Source organism: Colletes latitarsis, chromosome 11, assembly GCF_051014445.1.
Source record: "Colletes latitarsis isolate SP2378_abdomen chromosome 11, iyColLati1, whole genome shotgun sequence".
Taxonomy (NCBI): Eukaryota; Metazoa; Arthropoda; class Insecta; order Hymenoptera; family Colletidae; genus Colletes; species Colletes latitarsis.
Window position 1 is genome coordinate 9,921,027 of NC_135144.1, and position 21,782 is coordinate 9,942,808.

The following is a 21,782-nucleotide window of genomic DNA, read 5'->3' on the forward strand; positions in this document are numbered from 1 at the left end:
TGCAGAAAACATGAGTAGGTTCGAAACTGCACGCGTCTAAAGTTTAACTATTTTTAACACGCGTTATTAGACTGTTCTAAGACAGTGGAAACTGTAGATTCTCTCCTTTCGTCTTTATTATACATGTATTTCCTATTTAAATCGTAAGTTAATCAGAATTTGATATCAAATTTTGACCAGTTCAAATATAAAGCATTCAACCCGTCAGATGACTGGTCGTGGTAGGCAAGACAGGCTACATATTTTTCTCAGAAAACAAACAATAATGAATATTGTAAAATTCATTGCACGTATACTATAAGAAAAGTCGTGAAGTGAATTTCTAACACACGAAGCTTATGCTGATATCCCTGAACGTGTGGATAATTATGTTTAAGATCGTTGTAAATTACATTGAAACTGTTTTGAGTTACATTCTGAATTAATGCTCGGTACTAGGGGACACCTAATGATCTGTTCAAATTCTATACCAAAGTTTCACCAAAGTTTCAGTTAACTATTATAATAATATTATTTGTTTTGTTGCTTTATATCGATTTCTAATATTGTTAAATTAGAAATAAAACAGTATAGGAGGCATGAAATATCATATAATATTAGTCCTGTTCTAGGGGAACTCCCTCTAGATACAAATACGTAACAATTCAACTAAAGCTATCTACCCGTGAAATTCGTAATTACATAGTTGCCAAACCAATACGTCGGAACAGTTTTCGACGCTTCTTAGTTTTCGTTCACAAGCTAAATTCATTTACAAACTAAACTCCATTCATGGATTTTTTAAACCGACATTGAGTCGGGGAAGAAGCTAGTCAACGAGCGAATCTAAAAATTAGTGTTCGTTGATCGCGAATAAAATTGGCCCGGCTCCGCGCGATAGAATCCCAAGTCGATTTTCAGAACTATTCTTCGATCGAATCACCAGCAACAATTCAGTGCAAATGTACGGGCAGAAATAATTGGCGATAATCCGATCGGACCCGTTTTCCTCGACGGGAAATTAACGGGTCGATCTTGTGTCAATTTCTTGAGCGGTCAATTGAATGAACTATTGGAGAAGTTCCACTTGATGTTTTACGTCTCAAGTGGCGTATGTGTGACGCTGCACCACCACTAGCCAAACAGTTCTCGGAGGAACGTTCGTTTTCCAACAAACGAGGAAGCTCGAGCAAGCTTGCTCTTAAATCCACATTTTTATTTCTCAGGCCGCTTCAAAACAAATTCCATATCTATTATCGAGATACCTCGAGGAGCGCTTAATTTCATGCGCAGCTTCGTCGAGCAAAATTTGCACGAACCGACCCCACACAGTGGGAGAAATATTGCACGCCGTAATTTTCTCAAGTATTTCACGACGGTTACGCAGAAGCGAAACAAGTATTAAACGGTACCGAAGTTCCTGCAGAAATAGAAGCCAGCCGTTGCCTCGTGACGCGATAAATACAATTAACCGAGCACGCACAAACTTCCTTTCTTTGCCCTTCGACCTTGCGTTTCCTCGTCCCGCATTCCTGTCGGCTTGGCCAACGTAGGACTCGCCCGGTTCACAAGAGGCGACTCTTATTAAGCTGTATCATCCAGGAATAAGGGCTAACGCGCTGCATCCAATTTGTGCCGCTTAATTAATTCCCTCCAATTTATTCCCCGGGACCGGCCAATAAAGAAACCAGGGCCCGGCGGTCAACGAGCGCCGATGCCACCGCAATATTGTTCCTAATGAAATCTTCGTTAATCGCGTCTTCGTCAAGTTTTCCAGCGTACAGCGACATCGTCCAATTGACGCTCCACGAATTTCTCGCAGCTAGAACGCGACAAAATGCGGGCAAACGCTCTCGTGCTTCTTGGGCATACAGTTAATCCCATAAGTATTCGTACCTTCATTGCTCGTTGAAATCAAACAACGCATACAAGATTTTGCAATAAACTTTTTGCTATAAATGAACACATGTATAAAGGTTATTTATACCAAATTATAACAAAATTTGTTAACTGATAACAAAATTGATTTTACTCTACATAGTACGTAACAACAGTCCAGTAAAGTATTCGTAACATTCGTAGCAAAGTCAATTTTCTTTTGTTTAATGTCATTACACATCGAAAATAATTTCCTTTATTTTTTCTTTCATAAGTATTCTTACCTTCATTGCTCGTTGAAATCAAACGACGCATGTAAGATTTTGCAATAAACTTTTTGCTACAAGTGAACACATGTATAAAGGTTATTTATACCAAATTATAACAAAATTTATTAACTGATAACAAAATTGATTTTACTCTACATAGTACGTAATAATAGTCTACTAAAGTATTCGTACCATTCTTAGCAAAGTCGATTTCCTTTTGTTTAATATTATTACACATCGAAAATAATAATCACAATTCAGAATCGGTTTAGTGAGCGCCAAAAAAGTAGTAATACTACTCTAGAGACTACTCTAGAAGAGCGTGAAATAATTTTTAAATTACACCGAGATGGCAAAAGTTATGTTGAAACAGCAAAAATAATGGGCAGAAGTAAATCGACTATCCAATTCATAATTAAACGAATAAAAACAAGTGATAGTTTGTTAAATAACGAATGTACTGAAAGGCCAAAGATTTTAATCATTCGAGAAAGAAAAATTATAATACGTGAAGTGCAACAAAATCCTCAACTTTAGTGCACCTAAGTTAGCTACAATGTGTAACGACATGTTCGATAAGAAGGTTTCTGTTGAAATTTGTCGAAGAATATTGAGAGGTGAAAATTTGCATGATCGAACACCAAGAAAGAAGCCCTTTATTAGTAAAATTAACAAAAGTTAGAGTTTAGTATTTGCGAAGGCATACAGAAGTCAAAGTAATACCTTTTGAAAAAAGTTATTTTCTCAAACGAGTCGAAATTTAATATTTTTGTCAGAATATTTTATTTATTTATTTATACCATGGACGAGAAAATACTGGGTAAAATCAGTAATCACAATATCAATATTAACATTTTAAAGTAATATTAATTACTGTTAATATCGTCAGTACTGCTAATGTCAATTCTGTTAGATTTAATTGGTAATTTTGTCTCTGTGTTTATCGCTTATCAAAATATCGAAATACAATTTATCTGTATATTCAATGCAAAATCATACACAAGTTAAAATAATCTGTAGCGTACGAAAATATTATTTTACGATTAATCTTTTATTTTATCGTTTAATATCGTTCTTGTTACTTTTCACTGTGTATTACATTAATATACACGGTATTTCGATAACTCTGTTACTATTAATTTCCCCGATACGTAGCACGATACGAAATGTCTGGAAGACAGTGTCGTTGGTATCAAGATCTAGCAACGTCAATTATTTATATAACAACTGATTCAGTCGGTTACCTTGCTTAATTTAACTCAATTTACTCCAATTACGAACTTATTTCTACTCGTCTACAAATAACAAACAAGCGCACGAACGTGCAACTTTTCTGAAAAATTACTTCCATTTTTATTTATCCTCATTCTCAGTTCTAAAACCGTCTACTGATCTATTCTGCTCTACCGACAATTTAAATATAAAAGAAACTGTTCTCTAGAGCAGACGAGACTGATCCTTTGTCAATGAACAAAATTGTCTAATTTGGGGAGCTGCTAATCCTCGATCGATAGTCAAGCAACCCTTGCATCCCCCAAATGTTACCATATGGTGTGGTTTTTTGACTGACGGAGTTATTGACCCTTGTTTTTCTTCGAAACGAAGACAGTGTAGACGATTTCATCTTTTCTTTGACGCGACTCGTGTGGATTTGATTTGTCCAAGACGTGGTTTGAATATGTTGGAACGGCATTTGGTTCAAGCCACTGATTTTAAACAACTCACTATTATACTTAAATACATTTTAACTTTGAAATTTAACAATAAACCTACATATCTCGCCACGTGTTCTCTCACAAAACAAAAATGGATAATGACAAAGATAGTCATGAGTGCAATAGAGAGGAGTACCAAGAACTCTTGGGAAGACTTATGTATCTCAGTATACGCGAGACCAGATATATCGTTTACAGTGAGTTGCTTGATGATGCATATGACGAGTTTGAAACAGTTTTTTGGTAATAGGATAGTGGAATAGTACCAAGGACGCAAAATCCTTCACTGGATTATTATTGTATAGGAATGGAGATTTAATACATCGAAGTAAAAAAGAAGCAACAGTAGCATTGTCATCAACAGAGAGTGAACTTGATGCAATGCTCGAAGGTGTTAAAGAAGTAATATGGTGCAATAGACTGTTAGAGGAAATAGGATTAGGAAGCAGAGTAAAAAAGAATTGGCGAATGGAGAAAATTTCAGAGCAAAATCAAAATTATTAAATAGAAAATGTCATTATATAAAGGAAATTGTGATTAAGGAAAATTTAGAGGTATTGCATGTACCGGGAAATAAAATGACAGTTAAATAATGTAAAGAAAATTTTAGAGATTGAAAATCAATAAAAATTAGGGAGGTGAGTGTGTAGTTACTTTTACTGTTTGTAGTTGGTAGCGTTGGAACGGAGATATGAGGGGGAATACCGTGGCAGAGCGCCCGGTAGTGAGTAATGGCGATATGAGAGAACACGTGGAGAGATATGTACGTTTATTGTTAAGTATAATAGTGAGTGGCCTGAACCAAACACCATCCCAACAGAGCAAGATGGTACCCACGTGCCACCCTTCTGCGGAAACTATCGTTTTATCAGGAGATAATCTATATTTTGTATCTGGAAGAAAGTTCGCGTAAGATGGTAGAAAAGCACGATACACGCAACGCGGCGTTACGATAGTCGAATAACCGAGTGTTTAGATTCCGCGCGTATAACACTGCGCTCATTAGAGAGCGGCGCTAATTGCATAATTGGTGCCGGCAATTACGAGCAAAGCGGTGCCGCATCGGGTGACGTCAACATCCAATAATTCGGCACGCGACGACAATCGCGCTGCCATTGCGCAAATAGCACGAATCGCAATTAAAAGCGATAATTCTATAATTAGCTTGCCGTCACGCTCAGCCCCGCCACCTTCCCTCCCTCTTTCCCTCTCGAGCGCTTCCACCCTCCGATTCGACTACGCCACAGAAGGGGGGTTGAAGCCGGGAACAAATATTACGTCTACGGGTGTGATTCCTACTGTCTCTCTTTCACTCCCCCGCGAACAGACACCGCGCGGTGGCGTTGATTGAAGGAATCGCTGAATTAATGATCGAGCAACTTGCAAGGAACATCTGCCAAGCAGGGTCCATCCACGATTTTTAGAGAGCGTCGCAGATTTATGGAGTCGCCAAACGTAACGCGTGGGGCCAGTTGCCATAATATTGGAATACATTCCTAATTTGAAACAGTATTGTCAGATGTCAGATTCCATATTAAAAATTGCAGATCGCGTAAATATTATTTTTTAATAACTTATGTTGAATTTGATTGATGCAATGGCGTGAATATATATTCTAATTAAAAGAAAAATCGTATTTTAAGGTAATCGTCAACATGAAAGGTATCAATAAATATATGTACGATCGATGCCCGTAAATCTAGTGTTAAAGGGGGAAACCATTGTGACGAATTGAAAATATTAAAAGACAAACGACTATGCATCCCACGCTTGGTACATAAAAATATTATAGAAGCTGTTCCACACATTTTTGTATACACTTCAGCAGTGTGTTCTTTAAGTAAAACTAAGATTAAAATGTTATATAACAAAAAATCGATAAATGCTTTGTTAAAAACTTATGACAAAAATATGAAATGTGATGTTTTTTTATTTATCAAATAAATAAATTTACTAAAATTAACATATACGGTTGTATACGGAAAATTGCGGAACATCCTATATAAATTTCAATTACAGAATCTAGATTTTACAACGTGTCGATAAAAATTTAACCGTTAAACAGATTGTTGACCTTTGATCTTTGAGATTTCAAAGACGACTGTTTTAACCCTTTCGCGTACGATTTAATTCCAAATAATTTTTCAAACGTATACTAATCAATTTTATTTAAATTTGTTCGTACAGTGGCCACGAAAAGGAATAGATTTGTTTCATGAATACCTCGTCAATGTACAAATGTGTTGATTTTAATATATGTATAAGACTTGATGAGTGAGTAGCCTCATGATTGTGAAACTTGTAACGAGTTAGAGTCGTTATTGTACGGCAAGGGGTTGAGGATGGAAACCACTGTGACGGATTAAAAATATCGAAATTTTTTTTTATATCTTTTCAATGTTTTAGGAATGACCCCGTAAAATATTAAAGTAAAATTCCCAAGAATGGTATAGTTTCAGAAGATTTAGTAGATGTAGAGAATTTAATATGTCTAACGCTTGAAACTAACTGCTGTTTACTTCGGGACACTCGTTTGAAACTCTTTTATTATTTCTGATGTGGTAAATATTTCATACGAATGGGTTAGGTTAGGTTTGACTAATGATTTCCGTTGATCTACCATACTATGAACAAAAAAATATATGGTTCGATTTAAAAAAATTGACCTTGAAATCTTCCCCACCATTCCACCCATACAAAAATTATTTATACCACATAATTTGCTCCTTTAAGTAAAACAACTTTTGTAAGAACACTTTTTTGATACCTTCAGTACCTCATGGGATATTCCAGCATTCGCATTTAAACGTAACATCCTGTATAATATTCCATATTACGATCACTGTGAGCCTAATATGGAAAATAAGGACCTCAGTAAAAAAAGTAAACATTTCCTAAACCGTTATTATATTTTAAATTTAATTCTTACCAGTCAAAGCAACGTAAGATTTTTCATAAATTCATAATATTTAAGTTTTTATACAAATTCTGCAAGCAAGTGAAACATGTGTATAAAAAAAGTATTCCAAATTAGAGCAATTGACCCTACGAACGCTACTGAATCTTTGAACAATAAAAATGTGCTCGTTAAACTCAAGCTCGGAAAGTGATATTATAAGACTAACTCGAATGGACTGGAATAAATATTCTTTGCTTATTTCTGGGTTAGGTCTAGGTTATGTGTACAAAAAAAAAAACGCCTGTAATCCAAGTTTCATCTTTAATTATTCGTGGTGGAGCACTTTGCCAGGGAACATTTGCATCCCCCTCCCTCGTGCTGCAAATATTCATCTTTTCAATCATTGAAATTATTAAAAAGAATCTCTCAAGTTCTTTTCGTATAAAGTTTTATCATTTTATGCCCTCGACGAAAATCTATGCACGAATGTTTGTTTATACACTGCCGGTTCCTCGTCGAATCGTTAATAATATACCGTTTTGACGAACGATGCACGCTACTTGGAAGGACGTTAAACTGCGATAACTCGATAACACAAGCACTGCACAATTAGAATTGCGAGTAACAAGATATTCGTACGTGTACCCAAATAATTTAATACTGGCATTCCCGGATATGCCCATAATCCGGGTTACCGAACCATTGGATGTGTACATTACTCACACAGAAATACGAGACTAACGTCGCTATAATTTTCGTAAACTTCGTAGTGGACCAATATGGACGTTATTCGCGCGCGTCGATATCAACGTTAGCATCGATGGTTCCGTTCCGCCGTAACGATGCAATTTGCATATTTTATCGGAGGTTCATGAAACATTTGTTGAAATTTTATTTTCTATGCAAATAAACCCTACATTGGAATTTTCTGATCTGGACCGAGTCTCCGTCAAGTTTACGTTCGAAGTCATCGAACTCACACAATTTCTTCTCTCACACCTGCCAAATTCAGCTAATAAAGCGTATTGCCTCCCCTAATTGTCTACGGTACCCGTTCCTTATTTCTACGTCACGTTTAACCGTATCTGTGCTTCCGTTTCCTCCTCCGTTCGCTCGGTCATCCAGACAATCTCATAGAGCGACCATCAAAGTGTTAATTTATCGATCTCGATAAAGTAAACCAGTTATAGTCGATCTCGAGTTTCCTCGCGCTTTCTCCACCTCCATTCGCCGAGGTTTACTCTTTTCAGTCGCAACTGCAACGCTAACGATATTTGTTCTATCAATTCGATCGGAAACCACCCGTCGCTCCGTCTTCGGTGTGTTATTAAACTCGAGATGAAAAGCCGTGAAAGTTTTAAAAAAAACTCCGTGTACGGAAACTTCTCGATACATTGAATGCTCGAGGACACCCTTGAATCAACAGTTGCGTGCGAATTAGCGAAACCTGATCGATTCGAATTCCATTTCCGCGTACTTGACGATCCCCGATCGTATAACGAACGATTACGCGATCGTACGCGCAACAAGAGCAACGAGTATAACGAGCGTGTAACAAATCCAACGCGTGTGGCGATGTGTAAACACACACCACTCGTAGCCACAATCCCTTCCGATGCAGGGTGCAGTCGGATGGTAGCACAATAAAACACTGGCATAATGTTTCGCCCGGCTGGTTGAACACCGCAAATATACCCCCGTACCGCATGCAGGTTTATTTTTTAGGGGCTGCAGGGTCACGTATGCTCGTGTATTTAGGGGCCAAAGACTTGCTGCGAGCCCCCCACTCTCCACTCTTGGATACTCAGCTCCGGGGGACACCCTCGGGGACTCATCGCGGATTAGCCTCGCTACATTTCGTCCCTTCTGTCGGCGCGTATGTTCCGTCATTACACGTACCACTATATTACGTACCACTATGTTACGAACGCGAACGCCTACAGGGTAGATCGATTCGAAAAGGGGGGATGGGGGGCCCTTCGATGATTCGGTGTTCTTTCTACCTGCGACAAATCGGCTGATCCGTTTAACCGGTGTTACTGGGTATCGACGTCTGTTCGCAAATGTATATACAGGTAACCCTCCTATAACACGGTAGATAGGTTCCTAGAAAATGCCGTGTTGTGTGAAACCGTGTTATATGAGACTCTGTGCCAGCATAAAAAGGGGAACTCGTTCCGAAAACTTATTGAAAACAAATATTTTTTTTTTATTTCTGCATAAGCAACTTAATTTTTATGAAAAATATAAATGTATGTATAACACAAAATATTATTTTATATTTAACACAACCTTAATTTAATAAATTATAATTTGTTTATATATTTTCATGTAAAACTACTATAGCTCATTATTTTAAGGTAATTTAGTTTTTAAATATGCTAAGCAAAAATCATATTATCCAGTGCTATAGAAGTACAGTGTTGTACAAAGGTTTTCGCAATTTTCTTATCGTGTTGTAGGAGGGCCATCTGTAATTCGAAGTCCAAGGGTTAACTTGTTTTTGAAACGAACAACCATCGTGAGGCGAAATTGTGTTATAAGCATTCGTTTCGAGATGGAGATGTTTCTTTTTAGATGCAACAGCATCGTAAATGGAAGTGTATCGAGAGCAAACGTAACGCGTTTGTTTTGATCATTTTTATACAACATGTAAATTCTGGAATGCATTTAATTCTGTACAATAGTAGTTGAACTGTACAGGAAGTTTAGGAGAAAGTTCTGAAATTCTAATGAAATCAAAAGTTAAACTAAATTCTGTGATGGGCTAAAATGATCTGGGTATACATAGGTACACCGTGTATACATTTTACCCGAGAAACAAAAGAAGAAGGACTTTATAAAATTCATACGTTTATAATTTTTAATTATACACTGCGTGTCGTAACTGTAAAACCACCCTAAAATTTTCAATTTTATATACAGAATGTTGCGGTTTTTTCCGAACATACTTCAGGAATGTATTCTACAAGTAAAAATAAGACTAAAGTGTTATGTAACAAAAAATTCATAAATGCTTTGTTCAGAAGTTATGAGAAAAATATGAAATGTGATGTCTTTTTATTTACCAAACAAACAAAACTAAAATTTTGTTTGAAGAGAGCAACTGCTAGTCGAGGCACGAAGAAATATTTTTAACGTAAAATTATGTGGATAATTTAAACATTTCTTTATCAGAGTTTAGTTTCTATCGTTTATCTTAGGTACTGAAGTACTCTTTCTTTGATGATAACTTTTTGTTGTTATAAAATTTTATTGTACAAGTTTATGTTCAGTAAATTGCAAAGAAACTCACAATATCGAATGCTTGCAGAAGACTGACTTTATTTTATTATAAATTAGTCAATTTTGTTATAAATCAGAGTTTAGTTTTTGTTGTCATCGAATTTTGAACTATTGTTCAAGTTTATATTTAGTAAATTGCAAAGAAACTCACAATGTGTCACGTTCGACGATACATCGAATCATTACAAGGAGTTCTCACATAAGAAGACAAAAGTTTAAGGCTCCACGACTATTAAGTCGGCGTAAAGAAGCTAGACGAGAATTTTCATACACAAACATTAATCGCAGTTGGAATAACATAACAAAATCTAAACGCATTGACTTTACGTATTAAAAACATTTCTTTGCATACTTATTTAATCGCTTTGCAAACTAACATTCTTCATAATACTAATTATATAAACTATGTTTAGTGCATAATTAAATTAGAAATTTATTGTAAGAATCATTTTTTTTTTGAGTTCAGAGCCGCGTATCTTCGACAATTTTTCATTTTTTAGGGAAGATTTTAGTTCATACGACGCGTAGTACTATTACGAACAAAATATCGTTCGATTCTTTATTCTAAATCAAAGGAAAAAAATGCTAGACATTAACATAAGGAATAAGATTAATTATTTCATCCAAAGTCGATAAAACGTAACGAAAAAGAAATATTTCTATCATGAAATGTTGAAAAATATATGTGGAAAGTGGCGAAAAATTTTATCGAACCCTCATGTTCTTCTTGTTTTACCATTTTACATGAGTCCCTCCCCTTAAGGAACGAAAAATCGAGGTTCAACGGTTCTCGATAATCTCTAGTCGGGTCCGTGGAAACCCATTTTCCTCGGGCTGCAGCTCCCAAACACTTTCCACCCCCGTTCGAAGGACGTAGCGCGCCGATGGCCCGGCTACTTCCGATTTCCCCGTAGCACCGGCGACACGCGGATTTTCGAAAGCGGGGTGAAACACGATTAAGAGGGAACGCGACAGGGGTGGCACCATGGAGGGTGACCGTTCACGACCGGCGGTGGGGGGTTGAGGGAGGGAGGGGGAGAGGCGTATGGGCGGCCGATTACGCCGATCTCCATTAGAGGGATTGTAAACTCCCGTAAATAAATAATGCACGTATCGGCGAGGAGCGTGGAGGGCTCTTTGCCTAAGCAGCCATCGGTCGTGGAACTTAATAAACGGCGTAGTTATCAATTTATAATGGGTCGGTGTGTCGCGCATGCGCGTGCCTACAGGGCCGTAGCTCTGGTTACATAACGTCGTGCACGCGAGTGGCTTTAAACTCGGTGTATTCTAACTACGTCCACCCCCCCACCCCGCTTCTGCAGCCGCGCGATTCTGCGTTGCTTGCTTCCTACCCTCCCTCGCGTCGCCACCCCGATCTCTCTCGCTCTCTCTCTTTCTTCTTCTCCTTCCGCCCCCCCCTCTTCGTCCCTCCTTCACCCTTTGCGGCTCCGCTACAAGGGACAAATTGAATTTTAGATCATGCCGTGCTCTTCTGGGGTCCACGAGAACCGAGGGACCTGAGCGGGGGACGAGAGATGGTGGGGGGGGGGGGACGGGAGGGGAACGGGCGGAGCAGACGTCGAGATGATACTAATTGAAATTTGAAATTGATATTAGCGAATTATTACCCCTCTCTTGCTTCTGCTTGGCCCAACGCAATTACGGCCGCGTGTCGGGTATCAAAAGTAATTGCTGCCAAACTTAACGAAATTCAGCCAATTTTCGTTTCGGCTGCCTGACCTTCCACGACGACGGATTACCGGCTCGGGTTTCGCTTTACGTATGCACGTAGTTTCCTTTCAGAGGGAGTAAATGGAATTTCGGGGGTGATTTGGACGTTCCGAGGAATCGCTCTAGTTGCTCAGGTTGTCGTAGACGTACCCAAAGAACGGGCAAGACGTTGAGGGTTATCGAGTTCGAAACGTTGCGTTTCTTTCATTTCTGTACCACTCGACAAAATCGAAGTCGTCGACAGCCGCTATCACGCGTACGTGACCTTACTAGCCAACCTTTATCGTCTGGGATTCGTAAACTTTCGATTCGTATTTCTTTTTTGTTTCTGTTATTGTTATTGTTATTTTAAATATAAAATTATCAATGTGACAAGAGTAAGTATCGTTTAACCGATCAGTCTTGTTGTCCGTCTGTTTAAACAACGGAAATTCTATCGTACTTGCAAGCGGACTGTCTGACCAAGTGTATGTTTTTCTACTTTAAGGGGACCAGACAGTCAGAAAATCGATTTTTTTTAATTCCTTTTTTTCGAAAGTAATACTATTAAGAAATTAAATGCTAATGTTTCATGACGTTCTGGCGAAAAATAAGAATTTAGGAGATGAAATTGTCGAGCGCGGAAGTCGGAGATGTCGGAACAGTTAGTCAAGCGGCGAGCAAAACAAGGCCCAAAACACAGCTATAAACACAAACCAGCACTTCCCGTTGATGTCTTTAAAGTAATTTTGCATGTTTGGCAAAGCCATACAATTTTTTGCAGAATATTGTATGGTTTTGATCCGGCGGTGAATGTTAAAATTCTTCGTAGACCGTATTGTTATATTATTGAAATATGAAATGCTATAATTCACTTCACGAACATGTGTTTTCTTCGTATGAAAATAGAAAAAAGAGAAATTATTAATACCTAATCAATTTTTTTTAATAAGCTCTTCCAAAAAGGCTCAATCTGACTGCCTGGTCCCCCTAAGACGTCTACTTGAAATTGTCTACTTACAATTAGTCTCGGTGAAGATTCAGTGAGTTATACGAGAACGTGTATTTGTTGCAGATTGGAACTGTTCACACCCACCAACCAAACAATAACCATCATCACCCGCACCATCAGCAGCAGCAGCAACAGCAACAACAACAGTCGAGTCAGCCGCAGGTGCCTGGAGTCGGAGGGGGTGGAGGGCCGGGGGGTGGCACGGTGGCCAGGGCTGGGGGTATGTTCTGCTACCACTGCCCCCCGGGTCTCCCAACACCGCGATTACCACCTTCCCTTGACTACCCCTTCACCGCCACTCACCCCTGTAAGTAGACAATCCATCTGTTCTAATATTCCGCTACACTGATCGGTAACCTATAACCCGTGGGTCAAAATATGGACCAGCAACACCATAACAATCGACCCATCTCCTGTTTATCGGCACTCTTCTTCGACAAAAGTATACAAAATGACTCGTGTGAAAATAGATTGAAAGCATGGAACGTATTCTTTTGATTTGGGGCTCGGTGTTCGAGACAGTTGACTTTAAAGAAACCCTGGTTACGCGTGTATTCGACTATGGTGGTATTAAAATCAACTGACCGCTCAAGGCCTGACATGAATCACGTCAGATACGACTCGTCCCCTTTTATACCAGCCAGTTTGCCTCTTTTTTAGACGTCAGGGAGCGTATGACATGGATAACCCCTCCACGGCTTTGAGCTGTCAGTTGGTTTTGCTCCTACTGTACGCGTCGATTTAACTTCAGAGAAAAAAGGATAAAACGTTTCATTGGACTGTAAAAAATTAATATCGTTTCCCAACGTGACCTCGAATGTATGTTATTAACAGTTGGACCGTGCTCAACGGTTATTAAATGGAAAATTGTTTGACGCTTGAAAACAGAAACCGAAGTATTTCCGTTGCATAATAGTGCTCGCCTACGCATTTCGAGAGCCAGCCAACAGAAAATTAAGGATTTAGGTTAGGAAGTGCTGACTCATCCTCTCTACAGTCCACACGTGGCTTTGACTGATTACCATTTATTACGATCACCTTCGCATTAGATAGCAAAATTTGTTCAGACTGTTAGCTGGAAAATTATTCGATGAAACATGAAAATGGTCGATTATGATGCTGAATATGGTTATTTATTAAACGTATCCAATTCTATGGAGAAGAAAACGTGAACCAGTAGTTCGAAAAAATATTAGTTCCTCAAGAAACCAATATTACAGATCGTGAAATATAATAATCGAGTCTGCAAACATGTTCTTCTATCAAAGTTCCTTCGTACCCTCCAGCGACACGATTACCAATCTCCCCAGAGTACTGTTTCGTCCCGATTTACCCCTGTAAGAAAAATTTGATTCCGTCCATAATCTTACATTTTTTCATCTATTTCCTCCCTCACTATTCATCCCCAATTTCACTATAGCCGCTGCGGGGTAGACTTTAAAACGAGCTACATCATGAAAAATTGTCCAACTCCCGCTTGATACAATTTTCCACGTTACCTTAGACATAACAAGAGCCATAAAATAGCATCAGCATAAAGTCCGCATTGAATTCCTCCTTTATCAATATTAGCGAATGTTCCATGCTCGTTCAAGGATTAAATTTGATATAAAAAGCTTTCGATAAATTACCGAAATGTTTATACATGATTCTTGGTTGTCTAGACTCTAGATTCTACGGTAACTGAAAACGAACGTTGAAATGTGCAGTGGAAAAAAAAGGGAGAACTTTTTACAGGATTCGATAAAAAAGAGTTCGCGAAAGAATGAAATACCAGTGACCACAAAAGGTGTATGGGTGGTAGATGGCGAGGAAAAGGGGGAGGAAGAGAGAAAAGGGAGATTGATTGTACCGGCACTTGCTCTGGCGGAACACATCGATGAAGTTACATTACCGACTAGACCGAGTTACGCAAAGTGGACGCTACAAACTGGACGGTCGCTAAACTTAATTTGCACTTCGAACCAACTTCCGGTTAAACCGCGTCCCGACGGCGGTGCCGAGTCGCTCTTCGGAACTTGGACGGCAGCGTGCCCGTCTATTCGACGATCGTTTTCCAAGTCGAATCTCGTTTTCTGTCGGAGGAATGTTACCCCACGTTTGCAGATATTCTGCGACGCTCGATAATGCCAATTTAAAACGTCCACCGACGCTAACAGAAATTGAATCTTCCACCGATTTGCTTCGATGTCTCTTTCAAACAGGATCGACTATTAACTAAAGTCTCCAATCCTCTAAAATATGTTTCAGACAAAAGAAATTACTAAAACTAAGAATTGTACAATTTACTCTTGTTTGATCTTTTTATTAAATAAGTACAAAACCTGGCAGAAAGTTTCGTGTTTTATGATTGTAAAATGTTATTGCATATAATTAAGACCGATGAGAAATGGAAGGAAGTAACAAAATAACACAAATTTTCATTTATTTTCGAAGATCATGACTGAAATAATTAGTTCTACGAGTGTTTGAACCGTGGAGGGTAAGTGTAAACATAAGATGAGTTCGCAAAAATGTAAGCAAACTAGTTAGTAGCCTTTCATTCAATGAACAAATAAGACAGAAGTGTGCAAAATGCCATCGCGTAAATTGTATTCAAAAGATATAAAAATAAGAATAATTGAGCTCCTCAAGGAAGGAAACACACAGAGAAATTATGATTTAAAAAGGAAATACGATGGAACAAGCAGTGTGTCTAATCGCAAGAGTTGTGGTCATCCTCGTGTAACTACTAAAAGGGATGACAGAAGACTACGTAAAATTGTGAAGAATATGAGAAAAGCCACCTCAAAACAATTAAATGAACAATGGGCTCCAAATGCCTCTGACAAAAACACAGCAGTAAAATTTGTATTAAAGTGTATAATATTCGAGAAATCGAAAATAGAATCGACAGTTCGCAGATTTGGATTAAAATTCTTACTTGACACAATTATGAGACGAAATGGAGCAACGAAAGGGGTTCGATATATTTGTATACTTTAGGAATACGGTTGATCGATGTACGTGTATGCTCACTTTATTGCATATTATGAACCTTAATGAGGTGGTAGGTAGATAATCGAATGGGGATCATAGGTGTAGGAGGGAAGAGAAGACCGCCATCCTCAGGGACGTGTAAGTGCCCTTCCATCTAGGCTCGAAATATAGTTTAAATAAAATATTGATTTCACCCGCGCAAATTGAAATTACGTTTTTAATGGGTATTTATTATTCTCTTTATCGTTGATGTTCTCGATACTTCCACTTACAATTACGCGAAATGTATGCAATTTATTGCGGCGGGTTACAACGCGCAGCTTGAGTATTAAATTGAAAAACGATCGGGCTAGGTTTTACGCAAAAAACCTCTTAACGCGAAATTGCAAGTTAATTTTAAGCGGATACTCGTTTATAAAGTTTCATCTTGTTGTGGGCTATACAGTTTTTCTCCATTAATTATTTCAGAGCTTACGTCGATGCGGTATTAAAAAGAAGAAGATTAGGAACTGCGAATTAAACGTCAAAAGGGTCGAAATGTTAATCGTTGTAACGATTGTTTTAAATCGAAAAAGTGTTGGATAAAAATTGAAACAAATAGTATCAGATACGTTTGTGTTCCAAACGTTCGTTTAGCATCGAATAAGCCTTCGATACCTTTGATTAATTCAACCGCAACGATTGCCTTCGCTCCCTGGAAAATGTGAGACGCGTAAGTTCGCACATGTGCGTCGAAGTGACGCCTGCTAGATGATCTCGTGCAAAAGGGGCGGTGAAGGGGTGTCCTCGGGGACGTCCATACACCCTTCTAGCGTCCCCTGGTCGCAGCTTCGTCCTCCTTCACCCCCCGTTGGGATAAACAGATTAGGTAACTACGTGATAAGTCGGTAAGTGGGTTCACTCGGCCCACGGTCCAGCTCCGAACCCACCGACGTTCGCTGTAACATCTAACTACCTTGTTAGTGTCATTAGTAACGGTCGGGGTGTCATTAGATTTCGTTCTGTGTCTAGTTTTTCCACGGAACCTTCTCCGAGCTCCGTCCTCGTACCGTGTTAACTTCCGGGTGAACCTGGATGCTGCTTATACTTTTATTACAAAAGCAGGGGATGAAGGGACATATCGCGATAACGAGATATTGGAGAATTTTTTAGTATATCAAGAGATATCTATATAAATAGAATCGTAAAATTTTTCGACAATTTCGATCGACGCGTAGACTTTATTTTATGAGACGTCCAGACCAAATTACATATTTTTCGAGTTAACTTGTCGTACTTTTAATTTATGGAAACAAAAAAAAATTGATTTTTTTAACCTGTTACACGAGAATCACCTTAAAATTCTTGATCAAAAAGTAGTTCCATTTCAATGTTTATCCCTTGGCATCTAAGCTAAGCAATCGAATAACACAGTGATATCCTTCACCATTCAGACGTAAACGTAAATAAGTGAAATCGTATGCAAATATACATGTACTCTACGAACATTTAATATCGATTTATTCAAAAAAGAAACTCCGGTACGAAAAAATGTTACTCCACATTTTCGATTATAACATTATAACAAAACGAACCACTGTATATTTTGCAAAAACAAGTTTCCATTCGAATTATTGCAAATCTAGTCGGCACCTTTAACGAACCGACCCACTTCGACGCGGTGTTCGCAAATTAGAAAAATTGTCGTCGAGACTTTTAGCCGTACCTGGTTGAAGGCCATCAAGAGGGTTACGCCACCCCCGTAGCCTCGACGAAGCACGCGTTCCGAGCGGAAGCAAATCAAGGGCGGTCCTCGCAGGACAGACAGGACAGGACAAAGTGTTTTAAAGGCGCACGTAGCACGTCGACGGGTCACGTGCGTGCGTTCCGTCTCTGTCCTTTCTTAGCGACAAGAAATTAATCCCCCTATTGTTTTCCAACGGGGCCAGGGGAAACAAAGCTCGCTGTCGACGAGGCGAAGTACAGGCGTGTGCAAAGCGCAAAAGTCAGCGGGGAAACGCGGGAGCCTTTCTTCCGTGCCCCGGGTACACGCTAATAAATTGGATCAAGCCGGCTCTCGATGAGTTGCACGAGTTGTCTGGGATCTGGCTTTACTTCGGCCCCGAGTCTAATCGAAGATCTTGAGTGGATTTCGGTTTCGGCCGTCGATAAATGTACTTAGCCGACCAACCGGTCTCGATTCTTCGCCCTTCGCAATTTTCTGTCCTACGAATCATTTTGGGCGACGCTCCCGATCGGGGGACGACACCGTTACGGAGAGTTAAGTGTAAATTGAAGTCTGGGAACCGTGATTTTCAAGAACACGATCAACGAAAGAAATATTGATTCACGAGGCGTAGAGTAAACGTACACCTAGCAATCGACACCAGAAAATTGTCTAATATCGTATTTTTTTTTCTTCATTTGAAAACCTCAGGTAAGAGTATACAGGGTGTTCGGCCAACCCTGGGAAAAATTTTAATAGAGGATTCTAGAGGCCAAAATAACACGAAAATCAAGAATACCAATTTGTTGATGGGGGCTTCGTTAAAAAGTTATTGATAATTAAAGTCAAAAATTTCAAATCGTCTTGGAAAAATTATTTTCGGTTGCGGGGATCAATTACAATCATTTTTGGTGAATACACATACTTTCGAAATCCTAACCACTTTCGAGAAAAAAATTCGAGTCAGTGCTGAAAGTTTTGGGTGAAAAAAAAGACTTTCGAATCGTCTTGAAAAAATTATTTATAGTTGCAGGGGTCAATTACAAGCATTTTTGGTCAACAGACATACCCCCGCAATCCTACTCAGTTTCGAGAAAAAAATTCCTTACAGAAAATATAATTTCAGGCCAGAAATGTCACTCCAAAATTTCGTGCGTATCTTTAAAACGTCATAACTTCTGAACGGATTGGACGATTTTAATGTTTAAAAAAGCAAACTACGCGTATTTGGGTGGAGAATATGTACAAATCACAAAAATATTCGAATAGTTGGTCCTTGACACCGCAAAATGAGAAAAACTTCATAAAAATGGCCCAATTTTCAAACAGCCTTAACTCCTACAATTGTGAATATATTTCAACGAAACTTTTTCCTGAAGTAGAGCTCATGGGTACCTACAAAAAAGTATTAGACAACTTTTCTGTAGGGTGTGAAACAAAATTTCTAAAAATGAAAAAGGAAGTTTTAAGAAAAATCAACAGGGGGGTAGGTGCCTAAATTTTTCGACGAAATCGAAAGGTTTCAAATCGTTTTGGAAAAATTATTTTCGGTTGCGAGGGTCAATTACAATCATTTTTGGTGAATAGACATACCCCCGAAATCCTACTCAGTTTCGAGAAAAAAATTCCTTACCGAAAATATAATTTCTGGCCAGAAATGTCACTCCAAAATTTCGTGCGTATCTTTAAAACGTCATAACTTCTGAACGGATTGGACGATTTTAATGTTTAAAAAAGCAAACTACGCGTATTTTGGTGGAGAATATATACAAATCGCAAAAATATTCGAAAAGTTGGTCCTTGACCCCGCAAAATGAGAAAAACCCAATAAAAATGGTACAATTTTCAAACAACCATAACTCCTACAATTGTGAATATATTTCAATGAAATTTTTTCCTGAAGTAGAGCTCATGGGTACCTACAAAAAAGTATTAGACAACTTTTCTGTAGGGTGTGAAACAAAATTTCTAAAAATGAAAAAGGAAGTTTTAAGAAAAATCAACAGGGGGTAGGTGCCTAAATTTTTCGACGAAAAAAAAAATTCTTAATTAATTCTAAAAAAATTATTTTCGGTTCCGGGGGTCAATTGCAATCATTTCTTGTCATTACACATACCCCCGAAATCCTACGCACTTTCGAGAAAAAAATTCGAGTAAGTGCTGAAAGTTTTGGGTGAAAAAAAAGACTTTCAAATCGTCTTGGAAAAATTATTTTTAGTTGCAGGGGTCAATTACAATCATTTTTGGTCAGTAGACATACCCCCGAAATCTTGCGCATTTTCGAGAAAAAAATTCAGTATGATCGGAACTTCAAACGTTAATAACTGTTTAACGAAGCCTTCATCAACAAATTGGTATTCTTGATTTTCGTCTTATTTTGGCCTCTAGAATCCCCCATTAAAATTTTTCCCAGGGGGTGGCCGAATACCCTGTATACAGTGGTATGTATGTTTACGTGTACATTATATCAGCAGTTTACATTCTTTTAAAAAATAAAAAATACACAGGCAAGCTGCAATATTTGGTTCAGCAACTAGCGATTCAACATTAAGTAGGAGAAACAGTTTCATATTTTGGAGCTTTTTTATTAACTTGATTCTTAAACTGTCGTAGAGCTTGCCTTGCCAAACCACATGATTGATATCTTCGATTTCATGGTTGCATTTACATATAGGCAGCAAGATTATAGTGCCCAGAACTAATATGGTTTATCGTGACAATATATTCTCTTGTGTGTTTACCTCAATAGTACCAAGGTCTGCTACTGCCATTGAAACATAATTGAAAGTATTTCATCCCTTTAAAGGCACCCTGGTCTTTGATCATACTCAGAGCGTTCTGTCTGGCTTTTTCTTTATAAATTTCAAAAATATCGATGAAAGGAATTTTTAAAATATCCAAGTTATACGAGTGTGTAGCTATTTTGGCCAAATTATCTACTTTCTCATTATCAAGAATTCCTATATGCGACGACACTCAGATTTTAAGAAAACTATTGTTCGTATTGTTGTGAATAAAGCCATTAAACTGTTTCTTAATGTCGAGAGTGTACGAGTTTGTTTTGATTGAGATTTTTGTGGTCTGCAAGCTCTGTAGGGCACTAAGAGCGTCGGAAGAAATGTATATATTGCGGTGTTTATTGCTTAAAGCAATGTCTCAACAGTGTCACTCGACCGTAAACACAGAAGCGATCTTGTTTATACTTACAGTGATTTCAGTATTCATCTCGGGACACCAGCATGCCGCACAGACACAATTATTGCCTGAAATTTTGCTTCCATCTGTGTAAATGGATAGCGCATTACTGCTTCTTACGAGTTCCACTAGTATTTCATTGCCCTGAAGTCTTTAGCTCATGGCCCAGCGCAGTATCAACAGGAACCACGATCATTAATGTTTCGAAATTGCAGGAGTAAATACTGCAGTTATTTTGATTACTAATGTATTTAGTAGCCTCTAGTACGCGAGAGATACACAAATTAAGGATTGACTTGGAAACTAATTTCTATCCGGGAACGTGCAAAACTATCATGCAACTTGTTTTTAACAAAGACGCTAACAAACAACAATTCCTACACCCATCAAGCTGTAAAAAGCTATCATAGAGTAACAAAAAATAATATCGTATTTATTACGCGTTCCCCCTACCGAAATCGACGACTGTTTGTCTACGAGAAGATAAAATTCAAGGATTAAATTCGCCTGTATCGGGGACCTGTTTGCAACAAGTCTACGAGCGGGGGCAAACTTTCGTAACTACCATGGAACAATTATACCGTTGAGCAAACCCGTATCGTGTCACTGGCGATAGTCTCTCGCGTCTGCAAAATTAATACGACCGTTCGCGAGGATTTTCGCGTGCAGCATATATGACTTTCCAATTCAATTTCCCGCGATCGATGCCCTACCCTCGCGTTTAATGGCAGTCTTTTCATCGTGGAAAATATGTCCCTCGGAACATTCCCTGTAATTGCCTCAATTTTATTATTAATTCGCAGCTTCAATTTTTCCGTGCATTTTTCACGCAGAAAGCTCTCCCCAACGTTGCTTACGTGTCCGGCGTTTTATCGAATTTCGCGTTTCAGAATGTTTCTCGAAACGTTTAAACTGCAAAAAATATTCACCGTTAAAATGTAATTATCGTCAATTTTAACGGTAACGCAGTTAAAGGTAAATTTTATGAACGAGCTCATTTGGTGCCCGTATACATGACGATATCGTCGAATGTGTACAAAAATAAAACAATGAACTCTCGTTTTATTTTAATTAAAGATCCGTTAGTGTCGTTTCGCCCTTTTCGTAAAGAGAGAAACGCACGCGAGATACGAAGGGCCCTGGTAGAAAAGTAAAA

The 21,782-nt window shown here is 38.5% G+C and overlaps 1 protein-coding gene across 1 annotated transcript in view; it reads left to right on the forward strand.

Moving 5' to 3' along the window:
- Drgx (Dorsal root ganglia homeobox) overlaps positions 1 to 21,782 on the forward strand; it is a 92,455-nt gene that overhangs the window by 46,633 nt on the left and 24,040 nt on the right. Inside the window, exon 2 of the mRNA XM_076779192.1 lies at positions 12,811 to 13,054. Coding sequence (XP_076635307.1) covers positions 12,970 to 13,054 — 85 coding nt within the window. The 5' untranslated portion in view covers positions 12,811 to 12,969. The remainder of the gene's footprint in view (positions 1 to 12,810; positions 13,055 to 21,782) is intronic.